Below are 20,021 nucleotides of genomic sequence, written 5' to 3'. Positions count from 1 at the left end.
AATCTGCCATTCGTCTCATCATCGCCTCCACCTCGCTCATCGCCTCACGCAAAGCGCAAGATGTGCGTCGTGCATGTAAGGAAGACGCTCGCTTATATGTGGGCCGATAAGACGTCGAGTGCCAGCTAAAAATAGACTCCCAAGGAAATGAGAGGAAAGAGGAACGGGCACAAACTCGAGTGTTACTCAAAAAGTGCCAAGTCACAAGACTTCATAAACCTTAGGACAGACCGTATGAGGCATTTCTTACACTTTAAGGTGGACGATATGTTCCAAACCCACCCACAATAGTTGAAAATCGGCAATGCAAAGAGACAAATATAGCAGGTTTTTTTGTACTGCCCCTCCCACACACTTTAAACACATTTAGACACACACAAACATATTGAGTATTCGTTCCCACACTCGTTCGTACAGCTCTCCAAATAAGAGGCAAGCGAGCTTGCTTGAAGCTGCTTTTGTCTCTCTCCCCTTTAGTCTTGCCTGTATCCACGGTGTAAACACCCATGACAAAATGATCACTTAAAAATCGGTGCATGTTGCTGCTCGCTTTGTGTTCAAGTAGCAGTTGTTTGAAGGTTTTGTCATTACTGTTATGTCACTGCTAATTTCAATTAGCCCGACTATTGCTTGTCACATTATATGTGAGCATGAAGATAGAAGTTCGTCTTGTATCCTGTTGTTTAAATGTGCAATATTTAATGTTATCTGCTGTGTCAGTTTTACGGCAAATTTCAAATAGGAGCGAGAAACAGTTTGAAGTAAGCACGTTCATTTCTTGTTGTAGTCGTCATTGATTTGCGACTAAGCACTTTTAGGCCAGATGCATTTTGTGTGCACTTGTGAGCAGAAAGAAGAAGACACCAGACATGCGGTGGGCGGCCTAATTTGTGGCCAACATTCAAGATGTAAATGTACTCCCACTTTTTGGATTTCAGGCAATAGTGAATAATGAATATTAAAAAAAGAAAAGAACTGGCCTGGACAATGTAAAAGTATCTGCTTCACTTATAAATACCACATAGTATAGTGTCTAGTCATACTTTGCTTTTATCAATTATTTTGGGCCAGCCATTTGTGCTCATAAACACTCAAACGTAAAGGCCAATTCCATGGGAAGCAAATTATTAGAAACATTCAAGTACATCCATCCATCTATTTTCTTTGCCGTGGGGAGTGCTGGAGCCTATCCCGGATGTCAGCGAGCAGGAGGCAGGGTACACCCTGAACTGGTTGCCGGCCAATCGCAGGACACATACAGACAAACAACCATTCGCACTCACAATCACACCGACGGGGCAATTTAGAGTGTCCAATTAATGTTGCATGTTTTGGGGATGTGGGAGGAAACAAGAGTGCCCGGAGAAAACCCACACAGGCACGGGGAGAACATGCAAACTCCACACAGGCAGGGCCGGGATCGAACCCAGGTCCTCAGAAGTGTGAGGCCACTGCTTTACCAGCTGAACCACCATGCTGCCAATATTATTAACACCATATCAACAATAAAAATAAAATGCAGTAAAATGAACTAGAATAACATTAAAAAGTATGCGCATTGGATACAAGATTATTCAGGTGTACCTAATGAAGTTGCCCCTCCCAAGAGAAGGAAAATATTGGAAATATTTGAAACACCATCTAGTATAATCCAGTTTAGTTTTAAACCATAACAACAGGGAAAAAAAATGAAAATGAGGAAGGCATTATACATCCACCCGTTATCTGAGACGCTTATCCTCACAAGGGTTGCGGGAGTGCTGGAGCCTACACCAGCTACCTTCGGGCAAGAGGACAAGTAAATGTAAAAATTAATAAAAATGAAATACTGTCCAAGAGAAAAATAAAAAAATCCAATTCCCTTCAATAAATGTGGACCTGATGTAAAGGCCCCTGTCATGCTAAGCAGAATATAAGAAAACACTTTCCAATATCATACAATCCAATTTTACACTACCAGAAGTAAATGTAATTTAATTTAAGTTGATTAAATTTCTGTCACATTGAATGTCATGAGCTGTGAAGTTGTGTACTTAATGTAGTGCCTCATGTGTCTCCATGCTGTACTCATACAAGGTGTGTGTGTGTGTTTGTTGTGATGAGTAATGCGACGAGGAGCGAATTGAATAGGGAGGATGTAAAAACGGTCTTGTCATCGACACGGCGACCTTCACTCGCCAGGGTCTTTTGTCACGGGTGGCCATGACGGGGCAGTGCCTCCATAATTGCCCAAGGATAAATGTTTCCCTTATGGAGATGGACTTCATCACTCATCCAACATATACAGTATATCCAATGTAGCAATATGGATTCATATTTAACACGGAATAATCATTAACTGGTGAAAATGTATTGGTACACATTTAGTGATTCTTTTCCTCATCTGTGGTATTATTTCAATTGAGCCCTGCAAATTTCATCCAGCGACATTTGAGCAGGAAAAATTTGAGATATGCTATTGACCTACGTTGCTACACCTGCACATTTATGCGTGTAATACAACATTATTTTTTGGTTTTAGTCACGTGACAAATTCTGTATGTCAAAAAAAAAAAAAAGCCATTGACCTGTTTACCAGACTTTACAATATAAGCAGATGCGGGCTTGCTATCTCACTCAGCAGTAGTCCAGATGAATTAATCGCTCACACCTGTTATATAAAATTAATAAATAATACGCCAGTGTCAATATACACTAAGTGCAATATGCGCTGGCCACTGGCCAGGCACAACAGCCTACATTTTGGTGGTACAGTAAATGTGCTGCTCATCGATGTGAAGGTGCTGTTGATGATAGCGTATGTTATTTGGAAAAAGCTGTCAATTTCTGTATGTTGCAGCAGGCAGCCAATCAGTGGCTCGCTTTTAACTCAGAATGACACTCAGAACAATGATTGGTCCCATGTCTCTCTCTCTCTCAATGAAAAATGTAATTGTCAGAAAAAAAAATCCTCATTATTTTGGTATATTGCAAATGGAAGTAATTTAGGTACATGATAAAAGTTGACCTGAAAATAGAAAAGTGTAGTCCTATTTAATGACAGATAGTGGGGGGTTTATATAGTGTGTGTAAACCTCTGTTTTGAACTGTAAATATTATAACTGTAAAAATTTCCATCACCAATGAATTTAAAAGGATATAGGGCAATTTGGATTGAGCCCAGGGAAATCTGCCCAGCGACAATGACGACGGAAATGTGATTTAGAAAGAACCTGAGGAAATGTGTTCCGATTGTACAAATACTACCAATGTTTTCTTTCTTTTCTATTTGATCCTTTTCCCCCCATACATATCATGAGCGACATGCATATTCAAGTTTATAAGCAACGTTATTGTTCTAAAATGGTCAACTATTTCATTATTCCCAAAAATGATCAGGAAATTATGCCTTTGATTTTGTACAATTACAATTTTCTTTTGTTAAATTACCATGTTATGCTTATATGATGAACCTTGATTTATTACATGAGATACATTCCAGATGCACCAAAATAGGTAAAAATATGTTATATAGAGAGACGGTCAATTTTTTTTTATCCCTCCCAGATGTTTTAATCATCCATCCATCCATCCATTTTCTTTGCCGGTTAACCTCACGAGGGTCGCAGGGAGTGCTGGAGCCTATCCCAGCTGTCAATGGGCAGGAGGCAGGGTGCACCTGGAACTGGTTGCCAGCCAATCGCAGGGCACATCGAGACAAACAGCTGCACTCACAATCACAGCTAGGGGCAATTTAGAATGTCCAGTTAATATTCCATGTTTTTGGGATGTGCGATGAAACCGGAGTCCACATTAGGAAACCCACACAGGCACGGGGAGAACATGCAAACTCCACACAGGCTGGTCCGGGATCGAACCCGGGATCTCATAACTGTGAGGCCAACGTTTTACCATCTAATGCACCGTGCCGGCATGTTTTAATCATATTTCTGTAAATGATCAAAACACTTAAAATTGTGCAAACATTGTTTAAATACATTGCAAATATATTTGAAAAAAAAAACTCAAATATATATGCATAACATACACTGAAAATGATATACATATTTTACATACAGTGTCCATGCATGTGCCTTTAAGAGGTGTGGACTACTGATGTCGGCATGTGAGTGTCTGAGCATGAGCTGCGGTTAAAACCAGTTCCTGCATAAGTGTGCTCAGTGAGTTTGTGTTTAACTGTTCTCCCGGCATTCGGCAAACATGTGGCACACGACTGTGGCGCTCTTTTCTCATATTCGGAGCATTACACTGAGAAAGGATACTATAAAGAGCTACGAAAAATGATCTCTTAATGAAAACACCATACAGCGGGTGCATGATGGATGAGCGATGCTATAACTGGGTAACTCTGGGGCTTGTTGTTAGGATGAGAGCGGAGTTGATATTCTTTGGGAAGGAAACTCATCAGTGGCTTCCTACATGCAAATGATGGACATGACAAAAACAGGCTTTGTCATGTGGAACAGAATGAGGCCACGCGGTAAGCAAAGCATCTGGTGGGCTGGCAGCTTAGGTGGAAATCACAGGAAGGACACAGACTGGAGTTGAATTGCCACATTTTGAATACTGAGGCAGATGTCTCTTGTCCAAGATATGTAATATATAATATTAAAATGTTCCACATCTTTGAAATTGATAAATAAGCATGTGCTTAAGGACCTTTACATCAAGTACAGTACTCGTTTGGAGCGTATTCTAAATTTCGACACCAAAATGTTCCTTTTTTCTGCAAAAGGATATCGGTGGTGTCGCTGTAGGGCATTACACTCACATTTCTGAGGACCGGGGTTCAAATCCCAGCCCCGCCTGTGAGGAGTTTGCATGTTCTCCCCATGCCCATGCCGGTTTTTCTCCAGGCACATGCCAAAAACATGCGACATTAATTAGACACTCTAAATGATTGTGAGTGCAACTGTTGTCTGTCTTCATGTGTCCTGCGATTGGTTGGCAACCAGTTCAGGGTCTATCTTGCCTCCTGCCCACTAACAGCTGGGATTGGCTCCGACACTCCCACGACCCTCGACAGGTGTGGATTGCATCATTGCGTCTTCCATGTGGCAAATGAATCAAGCATGTATCAAGATTTGGATTGTCTTTGTGCTACATTATAGCCCTAATCTCAGATTGGTTTCTGACAAAATCTTCTGCCGTGTTTGAAAGTGTGAGTGCGCTTTAATCTGTATGCGATGGCGTCTGCAACGGCACAGGGAACAGACATGAGGTGCGCTGAGGCTTAACGATGCGGCTGATTTAGAACTCCTCTGAGCGTCAACATAGATCTCCCTTTCATTCATGTCTCTCCTGCTATACATGACTTTGTATCAATTACACTACTTTTTCCTTTTTTGTTTCCTTTTTTTTTTTTTTACCTCTGTTACTCTTTTTTTCTTCTCCCTCCCACCCTCTCTCCTCTCCATCCCCAAGGCCCTCCCTCTTTCCCTGCTTCCCTGCAAGGTTATTCCCAAGGACAGCCAGCTCTCAGCATCCCCCCGTTGCGTGATTGGATGACAGGTATTAAAGGGCCGCTTCCTCACTCACATCAGCATTGAGCACATGGCCCAGGACTGCAGCAACACAGCCGTCGCTCCCCCAGCAGGAGCTGCTGTACACATATGCCCACGCACACAAGCGCACACACACTCGTGTAGTGTTACAAGCTGAGAGCAAAATCAGTTTGGGGGCTTTTCATCAAAAGAAATAGTGTGCACGTGACAGTGATGGTTTTCTACTGTACAGTGTGCTGTTCTGAGGAACGGGATTCGAATCCCGGTCCTGCTTGCATGGATTTCTCCACATGATTTCCCAGGTTTTCGACAGCATTCCGGTTTCCTTCCACAAACATGCGCGGTAGGTTAATTGGAGACTCTTGATTGCCCATAGGTGTGATTTTGAGTACTGTACAAATTATTGTTTCTACGTCTCCTTTGATTGGCTGGCGACCAGTTCAGGGTGTACTCTGCTTCTCGCCTGAAGATAGCTGGGGTAGGCTCCAGCATGCCCGCAACCCTAGTGAAGAGAATTGGAACAGCAGATGAATGAATGGATGATTTTTGTCTCATTTTTCATCAAATGTGGATTTTTTCCTAAAATCTTTTTATCATTTCATTGCAGCGGTCAATAACTGGCGCACTGTGGTCTGGGTCCAGACCGAGAAGCAGTCCCATTCTGCACTATAGCCCAAAAAAGATTCGATCCAAAACTTGTCAGGCGCTTCTAGTTTCTTATGCAGCGTCTAGCTTTACAATGTTAACGAACCAAACCCTTTAAAATTTCAGTCAAATATATATATACATACGATTGTTGGCCCTTTTGGTGTTAGGACCTCTAGATGCACTCTGTACGGCAAGTTCACTTATCACCGTGACAAAAGATGCTTGCGTTTGCAGCAAGGAATCGGGTGAAAGAAACTCTGGAAACATTCCTCCTGACAGGCTTCTGTGTCGTTTTGCCTAGTGGTAAGGGATCACGACACACTACAAGCTCAGTTGACCTGAAAACGCAACACCCTCAAAGCAGGTCAGGCACACTATGAACCCTCAATCCAAATGTAGCCACCTTCTACTAAACAAGAAGAAGACAGGGTTGACGTTTGCACCAGACAAAAAAACAAACAAACAAAAAAAAAACCCCAAACAAAACGGGTCGCTCTAAAGCTCCCCTAATAGGTTTGAAGTGCACCATTGCTAATCTGCTGAGTAATAATAGCAATGGAAAGCTATTTTGCCCTCATCCTAGTAACCTCATTTACACAGCTTTTGGGAGAGTCAGGGTCATTGACTTTGAAGAGGAAAAATGAGTTGGAATAAGAGACAGATTCATTTTCGCCATTTAAATTAATTGGTGGTATTATCACAAGTATTTTTTAAACATAGTAAAAAAATGTTGTGGTATTTCCTTTCAAGGTAGTACTTTACTAATATTGATTTTTTCCCCATTTTTATATTTGTATCTATTATGTTTTAAATAACGTACATTTTTACATTTTTCTTAATGCTTTTTTTTTTTTTACTTTCATGCATTTCCTAAAATTTTGATTTTCACCATTTATTTATTTTCATCATTTTCTATTGTTTTCTAATGTCTTTGTATTTTTTTTTCCCCAATATTTACCTTTGGTCATTGTGCTTTCTTTCATAATTCTCTTTTTTCTCATATTTTTGCTTTTTTTTCCACATTTGTGAAGTTTTGAATTTGTTTTTCTTTAAATTGTGTTTAATTTATTTTTTTTTGGTTTGTTTTTTTTAGGTACTATGTCTCGTTTTTTTTATGGTTTGTGTATTTGTTGTTGGATCTTAGTGTATTTTTTGTATCAAACGTGTTTTCTTTTGGTCACTATAATTATGACGTGAATTTATCATTTCGTTTATCATTTCGTTTCTCCTTGACTGGAACACTTATTTTAGAACAAGTCGTGTATTAAAAGCCTTTAGACTGTCTGACTGTACCTGACTTTGTCGATGCAGATTTTCTGATGACACAGTGCCGATTCAAGGTGTCCTCGTTCCAGCTCCCTCGTTTTATAATATGTGCAGTGCACATGCGACATGATCGATTTGAAGTCTGGATTCCATTGGCCTGATCATACTTGCGTATATGATTGTAAGCACTGTCACAGTCATGTGCTGCTTTCTTATCTTTCTCCCATGCTAACACCCAAAGGAATTTTCCATCACCACCCAAGTGACTCACTCCTTCATCTGTCATCCTCCATCCCCCTAACTTTTTTTTCACCAATCCTCCTTAACATCATTCATTCATTGCCAGTGATCGAGAGTCCATGTCCTCCTCCTCCCCCCTCCCCAGCTTTCCTCCGCCCTTCTCCCAGAAGCCGACCCTGCGAGTGGAGCACAGATTATGTCAGATGTTTCTAAAAGCGGATTAGCCAGGATCACCTTCACACACGCAACTGCACGCAGATGACTCCTGCATACAAACGCCTATTTTCAATCAAAAATATTCCATGTGCAAGTGTGGACAAGCTTCTTTTTTGGCATGTTGGTGCTGGTTTCTTTTGAAATGGATGGCAAAACTGTAGTACTCATTATAGTAAAGCATTCCAACTAGTAGAGTATTGACAAGAGCTGGAGCCAGAAGAAAGAGTAATAACAAAAAAAGGTATTTATTTACAAAAAGCGCTAAAAGGCGAATCTAAAACTCAAAGTACACACGTAACTGAGTAAAAAAATTTAAAAAAAAATTCAAGTAACAAAAGCACAGGGAATAGACTTGCCACGACAGGCAACATGACAGCACTGAGGGAACGTGATTTGTGACAACAACAACAGTAAATCGACACAGACTAAAACAAAGATGGGAACCTAATACAGGCAAAGTGGTGAGACAAATACATACACCTTGAAAAGATGAGTGGCTGGAGGAAGCTGATTGGGAGACACAAGAAGCAGGACTGACAAGAACAGGTGGGCATGTAACAAAAACAAAATTTTCTCAAAACAAAGTCAACAAAAACACGTGATGACGACATAAATAGAGCCACGCCTACTATCACAATGCCAGGCGGACTACATTCCATTTTCTTGCAAAACTTGTGAAAAACATGACTAGATGGGCAAACGCGATTGTCATGATTGGCGCGGATGCTGATCCAGATTTTGAAACTATCGAATTGTTTGCAATCACAGTGGACAAGCCGAAAGGACAAGAAGAAGTGCTGATGAGAAACTTGGTTAAACTGCGGGAACGCCACAAAACGGGACCGTACGTATTATGGTGGATCAAATATTAGATGTGATCTTTGGTGGGACAGGAAGCACGTACTTTCTTCATCCCTTCAAGTTTATTCACGTTCTGCCACATTTGGTGCACATTTTATGCTGATTTGTAAACTGGGAATAGTTAGAAGGTTACTGTAATATGATAGTCACCGAAAAACATGGGAAAAAATCTTTGTGCTGCAATGATCATTGTGGGGCTCTTGATCATATAAATGCTGGATTTAAGAATGGTCATATTTTGTCCAGCCCTGCTGTAGAGCATACTCATTGTCTTTGTTTCTAAATACAGCGCAACGCTCACTTCAAGCCTGTGGTGGATGACACTGAGACCTTGTGACATTTGGCATTCATCCGCAGCCCTGACTCACGCCTCACGTCACATACGTTTCCATAAATGCTCGATTGTCTTCGTATTACTCAGCGTGTGCGTGTCGCGTGGATCAATATACATTTGCCACACCTACTGTACATTGGAAAACATTCTCCTCCTTATTTTGTTAATATAGGTTACATTTTTCAACCTGCGTGGATGACATTGTGTTAAAAAATGGACATAGAGGTGAAGTCAAGTTCGTCAACTTGTTTGCAGACTTTTTACAAATCGGTAATAGCACTCACGCTCCACATCGTATTTTATTATTACGCATTATTCAGAAATTTAAAAAGTAGACAATTACATGTGAATAAATCTATTACCTCTATTGGGTGCCTGAATTGCCCAAAATTTATCATAATACTCTGTCAATTATCTAATTCTGCTGGAGTTGTGCGCCATTATGTCGGCTCAAGATTTAAAGTCTTAATAATGATGGACTACAGTCATCTTAGATACATTTAAGTAAGCCCGTTTTGTTAGAAAATGGATCGGTGTAATACTTGGGTGCACAGAAATGTGTGAACCACATTTTCTTCCATTAATTTGCTTTGTCACCCGATCATTTTAATTCTTTCATGACTCATGGATCTAAGATCTTTGGAAAAAGAGTTTGTGAAGGTTACGTAATAAGAGTTAGTTTCCTTTATGAAGTATTAAAGTATTTTTTGTCTGGTCCCAACCAGGGTTGTCATGAGCACAGGCTTTGATTTGGACGGCTGGTCCAGAGACGCAATTCAATTGATTTAATCAATGGTAGCATAATATATTAAAGATTTTTTTTCGCATGTGGAGTTAGTAATTGAACTTTATTTTTGATGGATTGATGGATTTTTTTTGTAGTAATTCTGCAGATGCAAGGATGCCATCTGGCAGTGACAATAACGATGAGTTAATTCTGAATGTTTTTTCTTAATCTTGTTTTAACATAATACACAAAAATAAAGCTAGTATGTGCTTAAGCAACAACATGCAACATGAAATGTGATTTTGTTATGCCAATTTATCAATTTTGGTACGGTATATGCATTGTACTAGGGGGATAAAGCTATAACTTATCAAGGTCCAGTGGAGAAAATTTCTTGACGCAAAGGGCCAGAAGATCATAATGTGGATTTTTTATGATACATATTTAAGTAGCCTTCTCATTGTCGCTACATTTTCTTGTCATCAAAACCTCAGTCGAATCAATTCAATACAATTAAAAACACCTTTAACATTTATTATTACCAAGTACCAGAACCAAACTATGTATTACTGCTACCTACAGTTGTGGTCATATGTTTACATACTGTGGCAAAATGTTTAAATAAAACAAAAAAAAAAATGACTGAACAAGGATCATGACATTTCCTTTGTTCTCTTAAATGATTGTGGCTTTTCTGGAAAGTCCTCTAGTGCTCCGATGCTTTCATCTCTCTCTAGTATCCGCCCGAAACGCAGACTTGTTTGGGTCACATTGGATGGTTAAACTCTTGTTCTTGCTCCATGTGTTTCATCACTACCATAAAGAGTTATAACGGCTGTGCCCCTTAAAATAGAAGAAGCCTGTAGGTTTCAAACCATGACCTTTCTTTTTTGGCTGTAGGTGTATGCTTATGGTACCTGACCTGGACCCTCGTCTGCCAATTCGTGACCTCTGGTATATATTGTTCCTCCCAAGAGATGGATGGAGCCCAAAGAGCAAAAACCTGCTAAAAGGTTTATAATTGCCTATGGATGGCAATTAATATGGTGGCAAAACATAATTTTTCTATTACACCGGTCTATGGCCTGACCAAATGTGGAACATCAACTGGTGCCATATCTCGAATTCAATATTAGGCATCACTTTGATTTCAGTTTTTCAGCACAGAAGAGAGGATAGGTTCCAAAATAATTTGTGGATAGGTGAATTCACATGTCTAAAATATGTAGAGAGCACTGTACTTTTTCACTTAGTACAGAAGTTGAATGATTACTGATAAATACACCATTCTATTCTTTTTCTATTTTTTTTTTTTACACACAATGATGTGTTGTTCTATTTAAGACTCCCCTAGAGTGAATAAGAAAAAGCACCCCCCACCGCCACCCCTTCACCATCCTTCAATTTCTGACTCAGCAGAATAATCCTCAGACAAGGTCATCTGACTTCTGTTGCCGTGGTGACCAAGAACTGGGGGATTTATTTATTTTTTTAACTCCCAAAATCTTCCCCCTCTTCTCCAAAAAGCATGCGAAGAAATGGATGCAGCGAGATGGGATTGATGATGGATGAGGTTATGAAAGGATAGGCAGTCACAGCTATTTTGCAACGAGATTGGAAATAAGTCCATTAGCGGCAAGTCCCCTTTAAGCATGTCAAACGGCAGCAGCAGCGTGTTAGCGTGTCGCTCTGGGGCCTCGTGTGAGAACAGGCTCTGCTTTTCCCTTGCAAATTAGCAGTGCATGGATGGAGCCTCTCTGCACCGCTGCATCGTCCCCGCACTTGGGAAAGAAACAGCGGGGAGGAAACATGACTCATGGTTGCTGCATAAGGGTTGCCTTCTGCTGATACTGTGGCACTGTTACGTAAAATGAGGTTCATATCAGACTCGTCACGGTTTGTGCGAGCGGGGTTTTTTTTTTTTACATTTCTCTCGGCATGTGTCAACTTGTGAGATGCAAAATAAGGTGTGCCCCAAAAAAAGCAATCGTTGCCGCTGAGCTATCCTGACAGCATGGCTGGTGAAAATTTAATCGAGGATTTGATCCAATTTTTGGGGGAAAAAAGACATCTCATAGGGCAAGATGGTGCTCCCAAATTTATTCAGCCAAGGTACAGTTGATATAAGTCTACACACCCGTTCACATCGGTGAATATGAACTAAAGCCTTTACAATTTAACAAAATATATTAAAGAAGGAGGTAAAAATGAAAGGTGGGAAAAGGAAAAATTAGATAATGTGGAGACCCAAATGTGTACATGCTCAATAACTATGATGTGGCTGTGTTTGGAATTAATGAATCATATTCAAATTCATGTGAAATGAGTCAGCAGACTCTGGTGACCATTTAAAGTTTCTCTAATTAACCCCAGATGGCGTTCAGCTGTTCTTGTATGCATTTTTTTTTTACTTTTTTTTTTGCTGACATTGCTTTAGTTGTTGTTTCCTGGTTGCACAGTTTGCCTTCTTCAAGTGTATAAATGCTGCACCAAAGCCAGGCCAGAAGATGCACAAATAATCCACAGATCACTTGGTGAGAGACACTTAAAACGGGGAAAAAGTGGAACCCAGGTTTGGATGTTGTAGAAGCAAAGGCTCAGCAACATCAACTCAGCTAAACCAACAGAACACCGGATGTTTGGTGGTGGAAGAAGTGCAATGCTGGGAAGTAGTAGCCAGGTGCATCAAGGCAGTCTTCCAAGCTCAGGAAGGCAGTTGGATGAGGTGGGAGTCTTTGGTGCAATGAAAAATCATAATGGAGCAATCTATGAAACATGGAGACAAAGCAGTTAACCTTTGTCAGAACCAGTTACAGCCTACTTCCCTCCCCAGCAAACTTAAACCTCTGACTTGGAGAGGACACAGCCTGTCACCTCTCTGGAATCCCAGCAACTCTCAAAACATATCCTGATAAGTTGTAAGGTCATCTTGATGAAAGAGAAGTAGAGTATACCCGGCACCACAATCATGTGCTGACATGCTTGGGCTCAGCGGGGCAGAACAAGAGAACCTCATTCACCACCCTTTGGATCTTTTGTCCGTGGAGGTGAAAAGCATGCAAAGTCTTCTTACCCTCCTGCATGCCTGCTAGTAAGAACCAAGCACTGGGAAATGCGTGTCTACCTCAGACTCAACAGCCAGGCGAGATCCCACAGACGAACATGCGTCCTGACCTCGTCCTCTAGCCAACCTCCTGAAACCATGTCTTCATTGTGGACCTCTGCGCCCCCTGAGAAGACACTATTGAAGTTTTTGTAACAGTAGCAGTGGAGAAAGAGAAACACAGATTGAAGGTTAGAGTCTGTCCTGGTGAAAGTGGACTGCAAGGGATTTGTTGCGAGGTGCAACAGAGATCTCTTCAAAGAGGGTGAGCATTCGAGGGCAAGTCCGACAAAGGTTTATCAAAGATCTGGCCACCACTACTAAAAGGAGCTGTCTCTGACTGTAGCTGAAGTGAAGTATAGTGTTTGGGCTTCAAATTGACCTCCCACCATGCAACACACAACCTGGTCTGAGCAGCCAGATGTGGGCCTGCCTCGTCTGAGGATTTATTGTGATAAATGGCCAAAACACCCAATAAAGCCCGGATATACAAATGATAATAGTTGCATAAGTGAAGAACACCATGTTTCTTTGGAAGTCACCCCATTAAGAGACGGTGTCTTTGCTTATCCACGCAAGTCCTAAAAACAGGGATTGTAACATCCAGTCTTTTAACAAGCTACAGAGAGGGAGCTACATAGTTACAAACTGAGGATGTGGCTGTCACATGCCAACAATTACAATCACTGCGATTAACCTCAAATAAATTTCAACTATTGTAGTTGACATTTCCTTTTTTTTGGTGATTTCTAACGTTGCTTTAATGTTGCCTGGGTACTTAGTTACAGTTACCTAGTGAAAAACTAGGGATGTGGCTGTGTTCAGAATTAACCAATCACATTTGAACTATGTACCTTGGAGTCAGCACACACCTGCCACCATTTAAATTGTCTCTGATTAACCCGAAATAAAGTTCAGATGTTCTTGTAGCCTTTTTCTGACATGTGTTTCTGCTTTCGAAGAGAAGCCTGAAGGATTTATGCTAAGGCTGACGGCTATTTCCAACTGTTATCATCTGGGAGATTTTAAGTGGGTGTTCTGGTCTCACCAGAGGTAGGTTACTCAGGCAGCTAAACACAGCATTTAATAAATCCAGATGAAGCTGGGACCTGTTCTGGAACCCTGAATAAACCACAGTGCGAAATTAACACACAATATAAAAAGATAAATGTACAAAGAGTAGGGAAATAAAGTATGACGAATAATTACTGAAAATTGCGTATTAACAAGCACAGAAGACATTTACGAGAGATAAAAATCCACCCACAAAGCATTCATTTATACTTGTTGGCATATGACAACCTGCTTTCTAAACAGGATTTGACAGATGTTAGTTCGAAGGTTAGGAGTGATTTTATTAGAAAAAAAGCCACAAAAGGGCTGCAAACAATGTAACAAAGAAGACTCAGAGTCCTTAATAGTTCAAAGGGTCCTTGACAGTGTTTTTGCAAAATGGCTAGGAAGTTTGCTTTTTAAGGTGCGGCTTATTTCCATCTCGCCATGCTATCCCACAACCCAGACACAGGAAGCAGATAAGAGATTGTTGTCACAAGTATTAAAACAACCCGCATTGGCCAGAAATTAGTGCAGCTCCTTGCTGTCGACCTCCCTGACTTGAGTGCTTCTCATTTTTTCATCAATTTTGAGGCATGTTCTTGGTTATTTGACTGTTTTGCCATATTTTTTCCATTTGATAATGACTGTCTTCAGTCTGTTGTATGGTTTATTTAATGCCCTGGTATTTTTTGTCACATATCTTTGAATAATGGGATCCCTCTGATGTTGTGGAAAGTCCCCGGGGACCATGTTCAAAAAAACATTCTGAACTAGTTGAAATTTATGTTGGGTTAATCAGAGAAAATTGAAATGATGGCATCTAGTGCTGACTCCCATTTAACATCCACCATCTATTTATTTTCTTCCACTTTACAAGGTCAGGTCGCAGGCAGTAGCTTTATCAGGCAAGTCCAGAGTTGCCTCTTTCCAGCTCCTCTGTGGGGATCCGTAGGTGTTCCCAGGCCTCCCAGGAGACATCTTGAGAGGACTGGTACCAGTCTAAACTCTGTGTTTTGGCGAGAATGATTATATTTAGTCTGTAAATTTTCAAAGTCACACACCAGCTCAGGCTCTTTCCCAGCCAGAGAGGTGACAGTCCACATCCCTAGACCCAGCTTCAGTAAGCGTGGGATTGGATCGCCAAGGTTCCTGTCTTCGGCAACCCTCTAGCACACACACTTATAAGAGGGTGTGCAAACTCTTGTGTAACCGCATTATCTCAGTTTTTATTTTATACACATTAATGCTCTCTTTGCGGTATAGTCTATCATATTTGCATCTGATTGTGTACATGTACACAATGTAGGTTAGCACTGTATATCGACTGAGGCCTTAAGAATTGAAAATATTGTCTTTACAGGCTTGTTTTTTTCCCCCGCCCATTCTCTGAACTTTACTGAATCTGCTTGCATGCCTGTCCTAGCTCTGAGTTTCGTCCTCGGTCATTATGGTACTAAAACCTGGGCTCAATATTGGCCCAGCAATACATGGGACAGTGTGTCCATGAACTCATAGAGGACACAGGGCCGCCCTGTCTAACCAACTAACGTCTGCGATTCCACAAAGACGATGTAAAGTGTAATATGAGGCTCATCCTCTGGGATTTTGACAAATGCATGTCAGACGTACTATTAAAACATCTTCGAACTGTTTGAAGTTATGAATAAAATGCTAGGTAAAACAACGCTTCCAAGGACTATCAATAGTAACCTAACAAGAGGCATGTTAGCAAGATTTTAAATTCATTAAAGTAAATTTTCCAAGCTTAGAGTAGATAATCTGTCTGTTTTTAAGGTACTCTTGGTGACTACGCGGATCATTTCGCTTCCTCAATGAAGCGAACCTGCAAGTTTTTAGAACGTGGGAGAAAGCTGGAGTACCTGCAGAAATCCCACAAGCGTGGTGAAAACCTGGGAGAACATGTTAGCTCGACAAAGGAAGGTCAGAGGCCAGATTTCAACTGTGAGCCACAGAACCTTTGTCCAAATGTGCTAACCGCTGCCCCCGTAGATTACTGAACACAAATATGAAAGGTGGCAGACACACGCATACACAAAATGCCCCATCGTTGTATCGTATTTGATTTCATAAATGGATGACGTTATAAAAAGTGGATTGTAGGAAATTGGTTACATCACCCCTACACTACAGGAATGAATAATTTATACATAAATGCTGACTCTGCATAGTGAGGCTATCCTGCTGCTGCACAAGTGCATTGATGCATCTGTAACTCGCACACACACGGGTTGATAAGTTAACATCACACCGTTTGACACATGCCATGGACATGGCAAATGGGACACGTCATGCAACAAAAGAACAAAAAAAAGCACAACGACTGCAAGTAACCTTCCCTCGTCCTGTTTCTACTTAAAACCTTGCGTTGTCTACAAATAGAGGTTCATCTAGCTGGTCCCTGAATTCTGCAGTAAAATGGGAGGGGCCAAGCTCGCCCCCAGTTCGACGGCCTGAAGACAACGTTGGCGCCCATTGGTGGTCGGCGAAAAGACGCTCAGTGTCTGGATTGGACAGTGGCCGAGCAGTGGATGAAAGGCCGTTGCTTATTGGCGACGGTGGTGACGGCGGGTGGGACGTATGCAAATCAGCAAGCCGACTTTTTAGCCATTCGCTCTGTGAGGCGCTTCTTTCACTGGCGGAGTGGTGCGGGCTAAAGAGGGGTACTCCGGCAAGCTATTGCGGCTGTTACCGGGTCGCGGAGGGATACCAGCCCCCAGCAGCGGGAGTGGTGCGGCTCGCGAGTTAGTGACGCCGGTCCTTTCAGGCGAGTGGTACATCTCCGCGTGATGCTCCGCCTGAGACCGCGACGTTTCTTTTAAAACAAGGCACGAAAACCGCCACTGGGGTGGTCGTAAGAAGTCTTTTTTTTCTTTTCTTAATTCGCTTCAGCCGGTTGAGGAACGGCAACTTTTTTTCGGTGACGCACTCACCTTAAGCCTCTATTGCATTCCCCTTTGAAGACGTGTCGTACCACCATTTTATCTATCTACCCCCTCCTTTTCCCCCTTCCTGTTCACAACAAGACATTGTAACGCCGTTCCAGCCGAGAGGGCACACCTCTCAAGCCGTGCATCACCTGCGAAGAGGACAAGTGACTGCGCCAACATGGGGGTAAGCATTCGTCACCCCTTACGCCCCCCACCCCAAACCCTTAAAAAAAAAATCCTTATTAACGCTCACTAGAAACGGCCTGAGAAGCGAAGGGTTGTTCGCCACCCCCAGATATAAAATCGGGAGGTAGCGGGGGGAGAGAGTGAAAAAGAAAGTGATTGGGTGTGTGCGTGCTGAAAAAGAAACGTGATGTCATTTCATCCCCCACCACCCTCCGAGTGGAAATCCTATGTATGGCTGAGTGACATTGACTATAATGCGGAACTGCCTCCAGCCACACTGCGTCAAAAGCAATCGTAGCCACCATGATGCTTTCACTCTCATCTTCACGATTTCCATTCAAGCCGTGTCACCTCAAATGGCGGATTGTGTTACCAGTGTATTATTAGCTTTTGCCGACTCTCACACACAAGAAGGAAAACGGGTGGCTACCATTTAGATCATGGAAAGTCTTGCTCAAAGACCCAAAGAAGACTAGGACCCGGTGTCCTTTGTGTGTCTCATCACAGGCCTCACTTTTGCCAGTAACCTTGCCAGCCATCTTAGGAGGTTAGCTTAAAGGGGGGGTGATTCTCAACCATATATTTCCCCCTATTTCAAGTAAAAAAGAGTGGTGTAAGGAGTACTAGAGGACATGAGCAGCTTTACCACCATGACCTCCATCTTGTACCCTCGCCCTGCCCTTTTTTCCATCCCACCCACACACCCATCACTCGGTCCTGCACCCCCCCACCCCCCACCATCACCTTCCCTCTTCACAAACCTCACAAACCCCGCACCAAGCTCACTCAAACCCCATACCGTCTCATCCCCTGGCACCCCTCGGTGACCCATGCGTCATAATGCGGTTACTAGGAATAAGCGCCTCACAAGCTTATTTCCCCTTTAATTTGTGACATAACAGAGATGTGCTAATCGCCAGAAGTGAATACAGTTGCCCCCACTTCACACACACATAGTAAGGATTTAAAAAAAAAAGACGGGTTCTGTTAAAACTTGTGTGATTTGCTGAAAAAAAACGCCACAGGCAAAAAAAAAACAAAAAACCCCGGCGTATGTAAATGAACTCAGATGCGAACTATTGCGCCGTGTGTGTGTGCCACTGCATCAATTCGGGATGCAGTGCAATAGCGTGACGCTGCACACCAGAAGAGGAAAGGCGTCATTGCAGTGACAACAGGCAGTCGAAAGGGTCCCCCCCCTTGCATGTTGCAGTGTCTCTGCAGAGGGAGGTGATGGGCCGCTGCGTCAAATAGGGGGTTCATGGGTTTAAAACCGGCTCCCTGGTGGAGGAAAATCTGGTCAAGAATGGGATGGAGTGGGGAAGAAAGGATGGACATTATAGGTTATATTATGTACATTGTAGATTATATACATTTATAGATTAGACATTTAATAGACATTATAGAGGGTAGTATGCATTTCGCCTCATTGGGTGGTGCGGATTTATGTCATTGGCGAAAGTTGTGTGCCAGCTGTCCTTTTCCCAAGGCCATAAGGGGCACATCGCATGCAACGTGTGTTCTGCGTCAAAGCAGGGGTGGGGCCTCGCTTGTGGAAATTCCCAGCACAGAGCTGCGATAGGCTGGGGCGTTTGTTTGTTAAGCACGTGTCTAAAAAAAAAAAAAAAAAAGAAGGGTCAATTCTGCTTTTTTTTTTTTTTCTACGCTGGATGCTGGGAGTGCTTTTCCAAATGATAACCGCAGGATGGACGGTGAGAGGGAGGACACAAGTGCAGGTGTAGCAAGAGGCATTTATACGAGCTGGCTGGGGAGGGTCTGCCCAACTGTATATCCTGTTACAAGATAATGACCCTTGAGCTCACGTTACTATGGCTCTTGTTTCCTCCTCGCAGTGCATTCTGGGGGCTCGGTAATCAGGGAGGACAGATGGGGTGCTGAAGGGGGGTCAGGTGATTCATACGATCTAGTATCTGGATGAGACCGAAATTGGGGATTTCAATGATGAAAGTAGAAGTTGTGGTATTGGAGCCTTTGAGAGAAGGTCATAATGGCTTCTAAAGAATGTTGAGTCCGCCAGCCCCCAGTGAAGAGCGCCACCATGTGTGTTAATGGAAGTGGGTGCTCGTTTAAGAGATGGATGCGTGCGGCCTCTGCAGAGGCCCAGCCCTCGTTTTGGTGCAGAGTGGTGCACGTCCCTCCCTACTGCACCTGCTGCACTTGACCAAACCGATACTCCAGTTATGCTCAAATCAAACATAAATAAAGCACTTATACAAGTTAGAATAAAGCATCCTCAAGTGTCTGAAAGTAAAAAAAAAAATGAAAACAATACATCCAGTAACCATAGTGAGCAGCATAAATGAGTATGCTACAACAGATTCGTCAGAAAACCTTGAATTTCGTTTCAGAATCAATATTTTCTATGGCACACTCTACTACTAAACTAAATACTCCCACACAAAAGAGCCATTGGTTGCAAATTAGTGTTAAGGACAGACCAAAGCTACAGTTTCCAAAACAAAACCTTTAAGCATATTTACAGGTGTGTAAGTTCAGGCCGAGCCCTACCCAGGAGAGTATGGTTTTCTAAAGTACTAGTACTGGACTGATTAACTAAATACTCCGAATCATGTGAGCAATCGGTTGCAAACAAGTCTGCAAATGTGTGCAGCTATTTGCCATTTACAGTTTAAGTCGGAAGTTTACATAGACTGTGCAAAAACTTATTTTTTTTTTTGTCTCACTGTCTGAACTGTAACCAGACTAAACCTCTACTGTTTCAGGTCAGTCAAGATCACCCAAATTATTTAATTTTGTTAAATTCCACAATAATGAAAGAATTTCTTAGAGGATTTTATATTTTCTTTGAGGTCAAAAGTTTACATACTCAAAAAAGTACTGTCCTTCAAGAAAGTGGCAAAACCCAGATGATGAGGGCATGGCTTTAGAAGCTCCTGATAGGTTAACTTAC

The 20,021-nt window shown here is 42.1% G+C and overlaps 1 protein-coding gene across 2 annotated transcripts in view; it reads left to right on the top strand.

The window, feature by feature from the left end:
* The first annotated feature begins 16,608 nt into the window (after window positions 1–16,608).
* The window catches only part of atp1a3b (ATPase Na+/K+ transporting subunit alpha 3b), a 38,193-nt gene continuing 34,780 nt past the window's right edge, over window positions 16,609–20,021 (top strand). For both annotated transcript variants that reach the window (XM_061819696.1, XM_061819695.1), the window contains exon 1: window positions 16,609–17,087. In XM_061819696.1, the coding sequence (XP_061675680.1) occupies window positions 17,082–17,087 (6 nt within the window). In that variant the 5' untranslated portion in view covers window positions 16,609–17,081. The remainder of the gene's footprint in view (window positions 17,088–20,021) is intronic.

The sequence above is a fragment of the Syngnathoides biaculeatus genome, chromosome 5 (assembly GCF_019802595.1).
Source record: "Syngnathoides biaculeatus isolate LvHL_M chromosome 5, ASM1980259v1, whole genome shotgun sequence".
NCBI classification, from domain to species: Eukaryota; Metazoa; Chordata; class Actinopteri; order Syngnathiformes; family Syngnathidae; genus Syngnathoides; species Syngnathoides biaculeatus.
This window is presented reverse-complemented; position numbering and strand designations above follow the sequence as displayed.